The 16,151-nt window shown below is 47.9% G+C and overlaps 1 protein-coding gene across 1 annotated transcript in view; it reads right to left on the bottom strand.

Annotated features, from left to right (window-relative positions):
- LOC142404550 (store-operated calcium entry regulator STIMATE-like) overlaps window positions 1-15,758 on the bottom strand; it is a 38,118-nt gene extending 22,360 nt beyond the window's left edge. The window contains 3 exon segments of the mRNA XM_075491516.1: window positions 312-407; window positions 1,378-1,426; window positions 15,636-15,758. Coding sequence (XP_075347631.1) covers window positions 312-407; window positions 1,378-1,426; window positions 15,636-15,744 — 254 coding nt within the window. The 5' untranslated portion in view covers window positions 15,745-15,758.
- Between the last annotated feature and the right edge of the window lie 393 nt (window positions 15,759-16,151).

Here is a 16,151-nt window from a genome sequence, read left to right as displayed (position 1 = left end):
ACACAGTTAGGAAAGCATTCTCAATACTGCTCCAAGACCAGCCAAATTGCAAAGTCCGGTGTGCAAACAAATGGCACATTTAACAGTTGCAATTGCACGGGGCACCACTGCGTTATTTACTGCAGCTTTTTGCCAGTATATTTCAAGGTGCTTTTAATCAACAACCCAGACCCTGAAAATAAGCTCAGCATGGTCTATCCCCACCTAGTACTTTAAAAGGATCAGTTTCCACCGTATATGACATTTTCCAACAGGCTTGCTTCCTCCTTTTACAGATGTAGGACACGAAGGCAAGCACCTTGTGTACTTACAGAGAGCAAGGGTCCTCTTCAGTGAGATCCGACAGAAAAATATTGGCAAAGTGGATGAAGAGGGCACCTATTGCTTGCTTGGAGGTATCATAAAACCTGGAGGGGAAAAAAAAAAAGGCATAAAGATCTGTGCCCTGGAGCACCAGCAGCCCAGCAGTCACCCAAGCAAAGGCTCTGCACGGATCTGCTTGCCTGCAAGATGCATTCCTGATGCCCAAGAAGTTGCGCATGGTGAAAATGGACAGTTTGGCTGACTCCAAATACTTAAGAAAAAAAGATAGCACTTCAGCACGTAGCAGCTCAGTCTTGCAGATCTGCACCTGACGCTTGCTGCAGAGTTTTAGCCTGCGGCGAAGGGCAGCTCACTCCAGTGCCCAACCCAGCCTCAGTTTCTCCAGCCAACAGTAGGTGCGGGGAAGGTGTTCAGCTACTTACAATTTTTGCACTGGTCCACAGGGAATTGGATTGAATTCCCCAATTATTTTAGAGGAAGAACCAAACTGAGAAGACTAACAGGCTTTTTCATCACTAACATTGGCTGGTAGCTCCGTGCTGCCAAGCCAGCCTGGCTATACACCGAGCCCGCCCATACGCCCACCTCTTGGCAGCCAGTAAATCCTACAACACAGAGACGCTTTGTAGAGGTGTCCGACGCTGACAGCGATACCCAGCTACCTCACATCAACACGCAGCTAAACGTGTTGCCTGGTCTATGCCTGAGCTGGGTTGGGAGACAAAGTGATTAACTGAACTTGAGAACAAAACCTGACCCCGTCTGGGAGACAGCCCATGTGCAGGTACGCCAGCAGATCGGAGGGGACCATAACCTCTCGGTTCAGTCACCTACAATAAAACTAAGCTTTTCTGGAGGAGCTAGGCAGGGAATTTTACTTCTAGGGAGCACCAGCTACTTTATGGAGGTTTCCTTGGGAACCAGCAGCAGAGCATTTCATTTAATGACTAAATACCATGCAGGATATTCAGAGGACCTAGAAGACTGTTAGTATAAGAGATAAATAATATTACATATACATGGTCTTTTCAAGCTCCAAATTAAAAATCTCACCATATCCTCCAGGGACGCCTCTCTTCCTTTGGTTCCTTAAATCGTTTTACTGAAAAGAAAATTAGAGAGGTTACGTTAACCAGCAGAGCTGAACCGACGCACGTGTGCAGTCTGTGCCAATCTTCAATGCAAGAGCAGTGAAAAAAATCTGGAGGACCCTCAGCATTTGCCAGTCTAAAGCTGAGCAAAGCTGAAGGACCTGGCTCCAAACTAACCAGAGACAACGCACGCATCCGCAGGTCAGAAGGATGAACAGAGGAGGTGTTTGGGAGGTAGGTGTGTGCTTCCGGCATCCTTCAGCAGCAGTTTTTTCATGCCATGGGAAGTGACCCGAGGGAAGCTAGGGAGGGTTCATCACTACATACCAGCCCTAATAATTCTTCGAGGCAAATCGAAATTACGGTAGCAACAGTGAAACGATATGGCCCAAGAGTCCGTTAAGCTTTTGAGTCACAGCAGTGCAATAAAGCCATCTCCTCCTTGCAGCTAACAGGACCAGAGGACCTCTGAGGAACCAGGACCTTGCACTTATCTCCAGCATAAAGGTACCAGTGTCAACCGCCAAAACCCTGCGAGCTGGCATGGCTCCAAGCTTGTGCCAGCTAGTATTAAAATATTATTTCATTACACAATATTTTGCATGCCCACTGGCTACCACTGCAGAGCAGTGGTCTGAGGCACGTGGCTTCAGTACCACCAACCATATGCCCTGACGAAGATATTTGAAGCAACTCTTCCTTCCTTGAACACATTCAAGGTCAGGTTGGCCGGGGCTCTGAGCAACCTGATGTAATTGAAGATGTCCCTGCTCATTGCAGGGGGCTTGGACTAGATGACCTTTAAAGGTCCCTTCCAATCCAAACCATTCTATGATTCTTTAAATGAAGTCCCTCTGGCCATAGACGAGTTTGCTCCTTGCAGCCCTTCATGTCTCTCCTCCTCCAAGGAGTCCTCTGGTGCTGTCCATCGCAGTTGCTGCTCTGAGCTTTCTCTAGTTACTACCTGGAGATAATGGCAAGTTGGATTTTTACCTAGTTTTGCTCAGAGCAGGGTCTGAGCATTGCAGAAGCATCTCAAAGGGTCCCAGTTAGTTTGTCACAGAGATTTGATGCTCTCCTTGGCTTCAACCAGCTTTTACATACGCAAATAGGAGCTGCTAATGGAAAAGTACCAAGTACCACATCCCACGCAGAAGTCATTTTTAACTGTTTTGCTGTCACTCCAACTAGGAGCCCGTTTTAGAAAGTACCAGCTACCAAACCAACTCTTCTCCCTTTAAACCTACAGGTACCAATGCTCCGGAACAAGCAGACAGAATCGTATAGGTTGGAAAAGACCTTTAAGATCATCGAGTCCAACCATAAACCTAACACTACCAAGACCACCACTATACCATGTCCCTAAGCAGGCTTTTCCACTACATTAGGTTTATTAATTAGAAGGAAAAAAAAAAACCAAACAACAAAGTAAAGGGCATTCAGTAGCACTGTCTTGCTTTGTGGTAAGGTTGCTAACAGCTACACCTAGAGCTAGAGACATCATCATTACAGCTGCTGCCTCAAGCATGCTGCATCCAAACCCCAGGCAGGCACAGAGGGTGCAGACCCCAGCCTCACCTGGGCTGCCAGAACCACTCTCCTCCTCACCAGCACCACCGAGCCCAACATGGAGAGCGGGTTAAATCTGCCACGATCGATTCCCAAACACGCTGCCAGCTTGAACAGCATTCAAAGTTAAAAATAATGAGCTGCAACTTTTTTTTTTTTTTTTTTGAGGGAAATGGAAAAAAATAATAATTCAGTGCATCCTCTCTAACTCCTGGCAGTCCGGCCCGGGATGTGAGCAGAGCGGCTGCTTGGTGGTGCCACCTAGTGAAACCAGGAGCCTGAAAGCAGCAGGACACGTGAGTATGAATCAATGGGCAATGTACAACCCTGTTCGAGAAACCACCCCAAGAGTACGTATTCTAAGTATTAATCACCAAATCCTTCTATACATCCCAGGTGTGCCCGATACCAGGCAGATCACTGCAATGAGTACTGAAGAGTACGCAGGCTGCACAAGCCCAAACAGACCATCAGTTAATCTATTTTATCATCACTAAATCTTCACCCTTGGGAGCCCTGTAGCCTACTCTGCTCCTTTAAAAAAGTAACCAAAAGCCAGAACAGACACACACCATCCCACTTGTCACAGCAATCCTTTCTTCATTGCCCCCCCCCCCCCCCCCAGCTACATGTAATCAGCCTTCAAATTTACAACCAAAAGGGACTTTTTCCACTGCTGACAGTTCTTGGCCCATGAGGACGCTTCCCAGGGCAACTTGGGGATATGAAGGCAGGGACCCAGAGTGCCACAGATGAAAGCAAGGACATCAGAGCCACATGCTTCTGCCTGCTCTCCAGCGGGGTAAGGAGATGGACTTTTATAGATGTGAGTTTCCTGAGAGAGGAACAGGGCACAAGCAACACCTCTGGTCCGTTTTAGATCACTAACACTGCTGATAAGGCCAGCACAGTTTTAAACACAACTTGGTATCCAGCTCTCTTTCCAGATTTACACACCACCCGCTGGTTAGTCTTTCAGTTAATGAAACTGCAGAGAAGCTAGCAGCTTCTGTCCAAGTAAAAATTGTCCTTTTAGAGCCAGGAACTGATCTAATCCAGGCACACCACAGTAACTGGTCCCATGGGCATCCCCATAAGATACCCACAAGGAATCGGGTTATAACCTGAATGACTCGGGTTATAACCTGAAACAAGGCTTTTTCCTCCCCTGCTTAGTGGGGAAATACGCAGCCTTGACAGCATGACTCCACATACCAGAAGGCAAACCTACCTCCAAAAGCAGAGGCAGCGGCAGGCTCAGTAAAAGCTGGGAAGAAGCACCAAAACATTAGCTGGATACAGCTGATTTCCAAATAAAGGGCTCTTTGCCATTCTGCATCTAGATGGTAATTAACTGATCTGTTTGGTCCAGCTGTACTTGAGCACTCAAGCCTGCCAGCTGGAGCCCCACCATCTGCCCCAAGGGACAGCCTGGGCTCATTCCCCTGGGAAATGCCTTCCTGGTCCAGCCTGGAAGGATGCAGGAACCTCCCTGCCAGGAGCCTTGACATTTCAGAAGTACAACTTTGTACTTTTACTGGCAAGGTGACAGGGCGATATACGAAGAGACGATCCCCCTAACCTCAAGACTTTGGTCAGGCACATGCAGGGTTTTCACCGCCACTCAAATCCACAGAAAGCCAGCACTCCAATGACCTGATCCGCTATTGCCGTTAATGAGAACCAAAGCAGCAGTCACATCAAGTTACACCAGGCATCGCTGCAGCAGTTTGTGTCCTATCCCTGTCCGTAAAAAATACCTAGTTTCCCTTTTCCAGCTGAATCCCACTACGAGATATCCCTGCAGGAATGACTTCCATCAGCACAAACAAGGTCTGTCATCACTCATGCCCTTCAAAGGGCCTTTTGCATTTCACCCACCCACAAGCAAGAGACCCATGGACCAGCCAAGCTGTCTGAGTGGCCAGAAGTATTTAAACCGAACCTAATAAGCTTGCTCAGCTCATGGGGCAAAGAGCATGAAGCTGCAGAGAAGCTGGTGGAGGGGTCCGGAGGCCACCAGGCCAGCCAGCTGACCACTAGCCCGACCACGAGAGCACCAGGGATGCTTTTCATTATCGTCTTAATGAGAAGTGACATGTTATGTATCCACAGCCACTCAGGCTAGAAATACAGTAATTCAGTGTGATAAGATGACAAGTAAGAGGTAAGAAGTTAATGGTGTGGTGCCTTGTTGAACACAGCTTGTCATGCCTCATTAGATTTAAGAGAGTTATCTGAGACTGTGTAATTATCAGAGACAGTAAAACTGTTGTATTAAAGATAAAAGCTAGTATTATAGAGAAATAATTAACTGCTTAATAGGGCATTTACTGTGCAGAGCTGCAGCAGGCTGTCTCCAAATTAAACCAGAAATCCAGCCAAGATTACCAGAGCTTAAATAGGCAGAGTTGTTTGGTAGCTGTGACCCAGAGGTTAGGGGTGATGCTAAAGCCACATAAAAGTAGCACCAGGTCTTTGAAAACTCAAGGAACTGACGAAGTCCTCTTTGAAGCAGCATGGCTTTTTGCGTTTTGGGAGCACAGTAGGGCTCTGGAGCAACAAGCCGAGCAGCAATTGCCGAGTGTCCCTCTCCTCTTCCAAGCCCTGCAGAGAGCCGAGCCAAGCCATGGCATGCACAGCCACAGGCTCAGCTGGCTGCGGCTGGAGAAAGGCTGAGGTCTGCTTTGCTCTTCTCAAAATGTGTCTCCACTCACTGTCAACTCAGTTTTCCACTGGCTGTAGGCATGGGTTTGCTACCATGGCTCCGACAGATCAGTCCACCCTTAAGATTTTTTTTTGAAAAAAGTCGTGCATGCTTATGCATGCATCAAGCAAACAAGAAATATGCGATATTTAAGTTCTAGCACCTATAACCAATTAAAATTGAGTGCACACAGAGCTGCCCAAGATGGGAGAGAGCCCCCATCCAACTAGATTAAAAAATGAGACTAGCGTGTACTGGGTCTACACCAGCAGACAACAGGAATTTGTCTTCCCAACAGCACTGCCAGCCATAGAATTGATTATTTTAACTCTGCTTCCCTTCTCAGCTTTGCCCATTTGTAGGACAAGTTGGCTTTTGCAAGGAAGCAATGTTACTGCACATCTCTATAGCCAAGTGATCTTCCCAAACGGCCAGATACCTGCAAGCCCAGTTAGGGCAGCAGTCTGGACCACACCACAGGCCAGGAAAGCACAGGTCCCCCGGTTTTCTGCCATACATTTGCTCCTCATGGACCCACATGCTAGTCACTGCTTTTAAGTCTTTGCAAGCATGCTCTACACACACCCTAAGGACTCCTGATCTCACTTTGTGCCTCTTCCATCATCACTAAACAGGTCCTAGTAACATATGAAGCAAGTAAAATTCACATGAGCCGGTAGATTCCACCCCCCCCCCCCCCCCCCCCCCCAAATCTCTCTAAGGGGAAGAAAACACCAGTGGAAGTACAGGCAAGCTTTCAGACAAATCTTTGAAGTCTAAAAGCAGCAATGAACATCAAAGCTGAATGTGGGTTGGGAACAATTGCTCCAGGGTTAACTTCAAGCAGGGAAGCTTGAGAAATCAGCCTCAACTCATATTTCCACTGGTGGTGCAAAGCCTGGATGTTTGCAGCACGTTTAAGGCGAGTCCTAGCTAGAGTCGATGGCCTACTGAGTTGCCCCTTTTATCACAGAGCAGAGCTACTTGTGTTCTGAAGAGCAGCAGATCTGGGAGTTGTGTCAAGTCAGCTGCCTCTCTGACAGCACAAAAGCACCCGGCAGCGCGTGCTGCTGCTGCAGAGCCACCACAACTTGATAGGAGATGCTGGGTGAAATAAAGCTGAACACACCATGTTCATGGCTGAGGGTCCTTGTAACAGAGCAGGATGCTACGGCAAGCACCATGAAGAAACAAGCTGCTAAACAGAGGAAGATGGAGACCGCTTGTCCAGGTTCTTCCTGCAGGACCCAACCCTCTACTGAACCTATTTCAATCTGATCCCGAATTATTCCATTTAAATTTCAATTCACAGTAAAGTGGGTGGATGTCGACGGTAAAATAGTTCACACTGTAGAAATGAAGCCTTTCTGAAGGGAACGCAAAGACAGTCCTCAAGAACAAGAAAAGGAAGCATCGTGAAGTCGCAACCTGAAGCATACAGGCTGCTCCAAGGTGCAGAGCCCTGCTGCAGCATGGAGGTGAAGTGCTGTGCGACTATTTAGACTTGCCACATGGTCCCTAAAGCATCTCAGGAAAAGGCTGGGCAGATGGGAAGATGCTCCTAAAAGAGTCGGGAGAAGGGGACTCAGGTCTATCCCATTAAACAGGCATAAAGCACCACTGAGATGACAGCCTGCCTTCTTGAGTTGATGTCCTCATGAGTTACCACTCTCCCCCTACGTGGCTTCAGTTACTGCACACAAAAAGCCACGAAGTTAAACAAAAGGGAAGGAAGATGAGTGACAATTTAAGAGACGTACCCTGCCCATGGCTGAGAAAGGGCAGGGCAGGAAACAAAATACTCCCAGGCCCTTCCTTTTCAGTCAAGGAAGATAAGGATTATATACAGTTAAAACTCCCTGAGGGCCACCAGGCTGGGTGGAAGATGGGACATCTGCATAAGAACCTGTGAAATGTAAAAAAAATAAAGTAAATAAAATGTTTTGGAGGAGAGTCTTTCATTATAGATCTGTAAATAGTCAGAAAACTAGAAGATAAAAGCTTGATGACAGCTATCCTCACTTTTTTTCAGGGTAATAAGAGGTAGACGTTTGTTATGGTGTTTTCTTGATGCAGTAGAAATGCGACAGCTTTGCCTGCCCTAGACACATATAGTTCCCTGAAGTTACCCGAGTCTGTAGCAATGCTGTTCCACAGTCTACTTTTTTTTTTAAACAAATTCCCTGATCAATTAAGACAAGGACAGCAGCAACGGGGTTCCTCACTCCATTCATGGGGGAGCACTGCTGCGTGTAACGTCCTCCCTGCATCCCCCATTGACCCCAGGCTGCATTCACACCGCTCCGCTGCAGACGTGTGCATCGGCACAGGTGCCTTTTACCCCTCTTGGAAATAAAACCCCTAATTTAGGCAGAATTAGCTGCAGTAGCAACTACCTGCTGATTAGCAAAACAGAGTATTAAGACAGGTTTCTACAAAATTAAAGGGGGAAACTTGTTTCCCTAGGAGAAGCTTAGGTATGCTTGGCTGAGAGTCAGACCATGTCCTTGATAAACCTTACTGCCATCAGCCAAAGAATGCAAAAGTTGAGGTTTGGAAGGAAGATGTCAACTCAAAAGACAAAGCTTTTAGGACTTGATTTACTGGAGGCACAAGCCTGACCCCACTGAGCTCAGCAACAGGCCCCTGAGGATGAATACTGAAAATGAACCTGATATTAAAAGCACTCAGAGAAAGCGCTGCAGCATTAATACACTTAAATTGTAAATGGTCCACCAAAAATAAAGGCTGCAATGCCCAGAACTGGTTATGCTGTCACCTGCTTTTAAGAGAGGAGCTAGCTAAATTGCCTACTGTAAAGCCCATCTTTGAGGCAACATCACACTAGCAAGGGGGTCGGGACTTTATTTCTGGCCTTTGCAGAAGAGGACTCAGAGCTACTGTACCAGGGAGGAAACAGAGGCTCTCCCCCCGCCCAACCTCCGTGTTATTTATAGGCAGCATAGTCTCCAATAACACATTTCAACCTATTTTGAAGGACACACCCTTTCCCAGGCTTTTTCCAAGCCCCGGGCAGGAAAGAAGCCAACATGCAGGATACAGAGGCCAAAACCCTGGGGTCTGCACTATTCTTAGCCTGAGCACGCAGCTACTCAGAGAGCTCAACCCGAGACACAATGGGAGGAAGCAGCAGCCACTGTTTGCAGAGAGCAGCCAACACGTTGCTTGCGAGGCAAGCGCGTGCCCGAGCTGGAAAGGCTCAAAACGTTTATAATCCATCAGGTCAGGGAGCAGCAGAAGTCCTGTCAATGGTTTGAGGAGACAGATTGCTACTGACTTACATCCTCGAGTCTGCACTAGATGTATTTAGCCATTCCCTCCCAAATACCCTTGTACCAATGCTTCAAGAATGTAAGCACCTGTAGCAAAACTGGCAGAGGGGATACTTCAAGGAAGGAATAGGAATGGAGGGTATGTTCTAGGTTATCTCTGGGTCTGCGAGACACGAGGCAGCAGGGAAGTACATAGATTGACCTAGCTCCTACTGAAGATATCCAACTATTGCTGGGCCACTCTACAGCATCTTTCAGGGAAGAAGAGTTTATTCTAGGTTAGAGTGCTCTGACCTGCAAGAGGGACGTGCGCGGACAGCAGGCACTCAGGAAGCTGCTGGTGGAGCAATGGCCCTGTGCAAAGTCCTGCACGATGCTGTGCACTGGAGCTCCCAGCCTGATGCAGGTGGACCACAAGAAAAAGAAATAGTTCTGCTTTTTCCTAACCAAAAAAAAAAAAAAAAGACGACTTGGACATCTTTCCTCCCCGAGTTCTCACTTAACAGCTGCTCCTCTTCCCTTTCTCGTGTAGTTCCTGATGTTGTTTAGCCCATCTATTCCTATTCCCTATACAAAGCCAGAGTCATCTGCAGGTCCAGTGCAGGGGAAGCTCTGGAACCCACAGAGCAGCACCACCTCCCCATCATCCACCCTGCAGACACATGCCAAGAGCCTCAGCTGGAGCATTCACCCATCTGGGGACCCTAACTGCCCAAACGAAGGCCTCACAGTACTTTGGTATGGTTCTCAGTTTTAACCTCTACCCTGTACATCTTGTTTCTATGTGGATTTTTACAGCTGTCGTTATAGCCAAGTGCCAGGTGGTCATAAACCATAGCTTTCAGACAACAAGCACTAGTCATGCTTTGCACATTGAGAATAGAGCACATTATTCTTATAATCTTATAGGAGGCCTGGATTGGGGCTGGGCTCTAGCTCAAACACAGAGTGTGTTTTTTAACTCCGTCCTGGGGGAGGCAGTAGTCAATCCCTCCACATAAACCATCACTACATTTCAGGTCAGTGCCTTGAAAAATGGGTTTTAAATAGGGAATGCTGCATCTTAAGGCCATAAGATTCGAGATCATTAAGAGAACAACACCTGAAGAATGAAGTGATGCAACTGGGCTGGTAGTTACCGTTCAAGTCTGTCTGCCATACAGCTCTCACAAATACTGTTAAAAAAAAGACAGCTGGAAGTTTAACAGACTCCTCCCCAAAAAAGTTGCTCCATCCCTTAATTACAGAAGACTAGCTTCCCTGTGAAGTTTCTTTTACAGAGTTAAAAGTCACCTGTAATATCAACTGTTCACCACCTGTTGCAGAACCAATTCAGCAAGGTGTAAGGTGCTTCTCAGCCCTCAGGTTACAGATAACTTTCCACGCAGTTCTAGTTTGCCAGCTCATTTCTCAGCTCACTCAACCCATTTGTTCCTTCCGAAACTAGGAATCTCACAATCTTCATTCAGCATGCAGCTTTCACTGCTCACTTTAGCTGTTCAAAAGGCGACTTCCAAGAAGAGGTCAACGTAATCAACAGCTGAAGTTCAGAAGCTTTGTAGAAAGCTGCGTTCAGCTCGATGAAGCACATCAAGTGCTGCACAGACCTTCCAGCTTACAAAGCACAACGTGCGTTTTCAAGCTCAGCCAGTTTTCAGATGTACTGGAGCAGAAAAAAAAAAAAACCATCTTGAGAGTCCTGCCATATGTAGCTTTTTGCTTAACCCACAAACCTACACGTAAATTGCTACTGCAGTCCGCAAAGCCCTGTGCTTCACACCTCCAGAGACACAGTTAACCTCTGTGGTTTTGTTTTTCCCTAGAGGGAAAAGCACCTGCAGTGGTGAAGTTGCCATTTAAATATACATGTGTGTGAATAATCGAAATCAAACACAGTTACGCATTTGTGTTAGAGGAAGCAAAGTCAGTGGAGCCTGTCTTGGGCACAGGAAGCCTGTAGCGCTCTCGTGTCCTGGGCAAATTTATTTCAAACCAGAATGGAAGTTTGGCCAGATCAAGTGCTCTACCATTTATTTCTTCTCTTTCCACCCACCCTGATGAAGTATTTTCAGTGTAAAAGTCAAAACATGACACAGAAAGCACTCAGGATAATTTTGAAGTACCAAACCAGTGCAGCAATTCAAACTATGTATAGCAACAAGCCTGAACTTGGCAATAAGCAGGGCCATCTTCAACTCGATCAGGTTGCTCAGAGCCTCAGCCAACCTGAGCTTGAATGTTTCCAGGGATGGGACATCTACCACCTCTGGGCAACCTCTTCCAGTGTTTCACCACCCTCATTGTAAAAAATTTCTTCCTTAGATCTAGTCTAAGTCTCCCTTCTTTTAGTTTAAAACCATTACCCCTTGTCCTATCACTACAGGGCCTACTAAAATGTCACAAAAGGTTGCTTAAGTTTGATTTATCTAATGGAGATGCGTACCATGGCTTTCACCAATCCCTCTCAAAGTTCAGACACTTCCATACACACTAGGATGCTGTTTCCCATTTTCACTAACCAATTGCCCACCATCCTGGAGAAAAATGCACTGGAAGGTCAGCTGGTAAGTCCACAGGGACCAGTAAAACACCAGCAACGGGGTGATACTTCTATTCTTTACCATGGATTTTCCACCACAGTCAAGAGCCACCACTTCTTTTACAGTCAATCGGGCAAACCCCCTGTTCTGCAGCCCTGCCCTCAGGACAAGCTACTTGGGCCAGAGTATAAAACATCACCCTGCTTGCTAACAGCACATCTCCACCACCAAGCCCTGCCTGGGGGGTCAGCACCGGGGTCCCTACCGCAAACAGCTCTGCCTTCTTTGGCTAAGCTCAAGGCAAGATGTGCTGGAAGAATGCACCCAGCAGTGATATGCAAGAGGAGGTAAAGGGACACTGCTCTCACATTAGGCAGGATCAAGGTATTTTCAAAAGTCAAGCTGAAAACCAGGTTTCACTGTGTGAAGAAGGCTCTGGAGCTCAGTCCAGTTCAGCTCTCCCTGCCTGGCAGCATGCACTCCCTCCAAGAGCTAAGTCTATTTTGACACCTGCAGCACAAGTGCTACTACTAAACCTCATTCAGGAGCTCAGAGGGCTGCCAAGACAGTTTCAGGAAGAGCAGAAGTTGGAAGAGAAATAAATGTTCTTAGATGTCCTCCAAGCTGTTTGTGGTGGGGTAGAAAACAAGTACACCAGCGCTGAGGAAAGCTTTTTCCAGTCACAATGGAGAAAAACATCCTTTAACTCCCAAAATCTGTTTCTTGTGCGCTCCAGTTAATCCACAAGGGTGGCTACGGCTAGAATTTCTACACAAGATCTCTCCCCATTTCAAAGGGTTTTGCTCCAGGTTGCAAATCTGGACAAGTTTTGCTAGTCTACAACCCCTTCCTCAAAAAAAAAAAAAAGTTTTAAAACTTAAATAGCAGCAACCCCAAGTCACACCCAGTACCTGCAGCTGACATAACTGCAACATGCTTTCTCCACTCAGCTAAGTGATGATCAAGGCAAAGCATTAAAAACTACTTCAGATGGGACTGTACAATTATCCACACTCCTCCATGTCATGACCTCCCTGAGGGCAAGTTCTTGCAGAGGAAACTGGCTTGCCACACGCACACAGCTGCTAGGCTTTACTGCCTCTTCTTTCAAGTATATCTTAGTTCTTGTAGCAAGTGTCCTTACAGCCCAAGTGCCTCCAAAGCCACTGCAGGCAGGTGGGAAGGACAACAAACCACTTTCATTTCATTACCAAATGGGGTAGAGTTGCACCCAGAGCAAGCCCTGGACCACACTGCAATTAGGCTTGACTACAACTTTAAAGACCTTCTTGCTGGAAAAGCAAGAGGGTATTTGTAGGCTCAAAGGAATTTTGTCCTCACTATTGCTCATAGTAGTTGGCCAGACTAATATAACCACACTTAAACAGCCTTCCTGATTCCCTACCAAGGCTGGGTATCATTTACTTCTGGGTCCTGTTTTCACCACATGAAGGACCCATTTCATGTACCCCACAGCAATGGGGAGCAGCCATCCCACTCATCCCATTACAGGGAAACAAGGATTCCCTCTGCTGCCCAAGAACTTTTGGTCTAAGCTGACCTTTTTTGTAGCCTTTGCAACAGGCTAAAATGGCCTCAAGAAACCTAGCGGGTTGTTGTAGTAAAGTTTGAAACCATAGGTGACAGCTCCATTTTGCCACTGTATTCTCTTCCAAGATTCATACAAGCTGTGTTTCCTACAACCCAGACATGCACCGGATAAAGAGCATCAATTCAGACAATCATGGAAGACTGTCTCGCTCCGTTGTGTTCTCCTACCAGGTTGGCAGGAGACAATCCTTCCACAGCCCCATGAGACAGAAATTCAAGGACACAAACTCTTCTGATAACAACATATAAACTTACCCTTCCTGCAATGGGCCATACTTGGGACCCACATTCTGGATGTACGCTCTGCGAGCACATCCCATGCACACGCACCTGCAAAACTTTGCAGAACACCACATTATTGTTAGTCCGAGTTCCTCTAGATGTTTTCAAGTGCTCTGAACAGTGCCTGCACAATTTGGGAATCTTATCTATTCCAATTCAGGTTCTCCCGTAGCTAAGCTGAACTGGTACTTTAAAGTAGAAGGAATGCAAAAGGTATTGGCTTGGGTTCACATAGGAATTCAGATAGTCCACTCATTCACCTGTAAGACCGAGCGAGCTGGCCTGCAACATCCCATTAAAGCAGAAATCACAGACATACAAACCACAGAAATACACACCCAGGAATGGCACAGTACTGAAGGAAGAAGTATCAGAGAAGGGCCGACACTGACTCCAGCGACAGCAGTGTCCCAAGATCTAGATGAGGTCCCATCCAGCTGGGACCGCCCAGCTTGATGCTCGGCTGGATGAAGGTGCAAATCAAGGTTCTCAGGAACCTTTTTGACTCTGCACACACATCACCACCAGCTCAAGAGGTTGCCGTACCTTCCAGCTGCTGGTACCTTTTCCTCCCCAGAAGGCTGCCAACTGAACTGGCCACATGAATACCCCAAAAGCTGCTTCAAAGCAAGTTTACCTTAACATAAAGTCATTGGTAAGCCCCGCTACAAGCATCCTAGGTTAGAAGTCTGCACACAAACAGCCCCAACAGCAGATCCGAGAAAGCCTCCAGCTGGAAATGTGTGAATGGGGCACAGATAAGAAACAGCTGGGGTGAATTAGGGACCACCAGCCCAGCTGCAGCCAGAGGAGGTGCTGCGGTTGAGATCCCAGGGCTGTAAACACATCTGCTTTTGGGGTCCCAGCCAGCAGTTTCCTCCACCACTTTAGTCACTGAGCAGATTCACAGCAAAACCGCATAGGATCAGCTTTCAGTTTCTCCTCATTAATCAAGAGGTTGTTAATGGTCAAGGAAATATTAGCCCTTGCACCAGGGGGAGGACAACAGTGGGCCCAGCACTGATGATTTGCTAGCAGGGGTTATGTAGCCTCCATCCACAGGAGTATTTTGATATGATTAACTGATGTCCTTGATTTTATGGGACACCCCATAGAGTTTATGGGACTATTAACCCCAATGCGCACATCACTGAGGGGAACAGACACACAAAATTAATCTGTTCTTACTGTTAATATTTGGTGAAACACAAGAAGTGAAGTGTTGCAACTGGGCTACTCCAGCTGGAAAAAGGGATCCGTTATCACAGGAACAACTTGTTGCAGTTTTCCCTGGCAGCTTGGTATTAACCACAGCACTGGAGCCTTTGAAAGCGGTTTCCAGAAGGCGGAGAGGGGCAAGGGAGCCTCAAAAATCTGCAGCTGCTTTGCCAGAAAACTTGAAGTTTTAGTTCACCGTCACCACAGGCTTTTAAACAAGGAAAACAGATCGAGTTCTGGCATGTTATTCAGCTTGTGTTAAACCACTTAACCCAAAAGAGAAGCAATGCGCATGTTGCTCCCAGCAAAATGCAGCTGCAGCACAAAGCAACAGTAAATTTTCTTGGGTCTTGCAGTATTAGTGTCCCCCACCTTTTCTTGCTGCTCAGCTGCTTTCTCTCACTACCACCCCTTCACAGTAATCAGCAAAACACATTCTCTCAGTAACCTCCCTTCTCCAGCCTCTCGAGCCCTAAAACTTTAGAGTTTAAGCCAAGTTAAACAAAACAGCATCACAAATCAATTAAGGGCACTATTACTCTAAGCAAGCACCATTATATCTGCCACCCACCCTATTTTTGTTATAGCTGCTCCTTCCTTGCAAACCATCGGGTTACGCCATTAGTTTTCACCCTTCATTAAAATTTTCTAAGTGACTGAGTAATCGCTCAGGCAAGCGGAGTCAATCTTTACAGATTATAGCTGCAAGTTCGTGGCGCTTCATTGCCAGCAGATTAAGGCTCAGAACGAGAGTTTCAAGAACAAGCATCTGCCGCCTTAACTGCCAGCTCACTACAGCTGCAGCAGCCACAAACTACCGCGCTCCCCACCGCTTTAAATCCTACAGGTAGACCACGCAAAACTTGGTGCTCGTAAATAAATGGGGAGCCAAACCCGCGAGCAGCGTTGGCCAGAGCCCGGCGAAGGTAAAGACGGTCCCCGCCGGCCAGCCCCGCGGGCAGGGGGATGCCAGCCCACCCGAGCGTCCCCCGGTACTCACGCATGAGGGTGCTGAAGGCGCAGAGGGCCAGCAGCGCCTGCAGCAACACGCCGAAGCGGCCCAGCAGCGCGCCGCTGCCGCAGCCGTGCGCCGGGCGGGGGGCGGCCATGGCGGGCGCGGAGCGGAGCGGAGCGGTGCGGAGCGGGAGCGGCCCCGCCGCCCACAAAGGCGGCCCTGAGCCGCCACCGCCCCCCGCCCGGCCCCCGCCGGCGGCGGCCACACCCGGGGGCGGGGGCGGGCGGGGCGGGGGTGGGCCCGGCTGGGATGGGGATGGGGATGGGGATGGGGATGGGGATGAGGATGGGGATGGCGATGGGGATGGGGATGGGGATGAAGATGGGGATGGGGATGGGGATGAAGATGGGGATGGGGATGGGGATGGGGATGGAGAGGGGGATGGGGATGGAGAGGGAGATGGGGATGGGGATGAAGATGGCGATGGGGATGAAGATGGCAATGGGGATGGAGATGGGGATGGGGATGAAGATGGCGATGGGGATGAAGATGGCAATGGGG

Source organism: Mycteria americana, chromosome 1, assembly GCF_035582795.1.
Source record: "Mycteria americana isolate JAX WOST 10 ecotype Jacksonville Zoo and Gardens chromosome 1, USCA_MyAme_1.0, whole genome shotgun sequence".
Lineage (NCBI taxonomy): Eukaryota > Metazoa > Chordata > Aves > Ciconiiformes > Ciconiidae > Mycteria > Mycteria americana.
The sequence above is the reverse complement of the archived record's forward strand: the minus strand, read 5'-3'. Positions and strand labels throughout refer to the sequence as shown.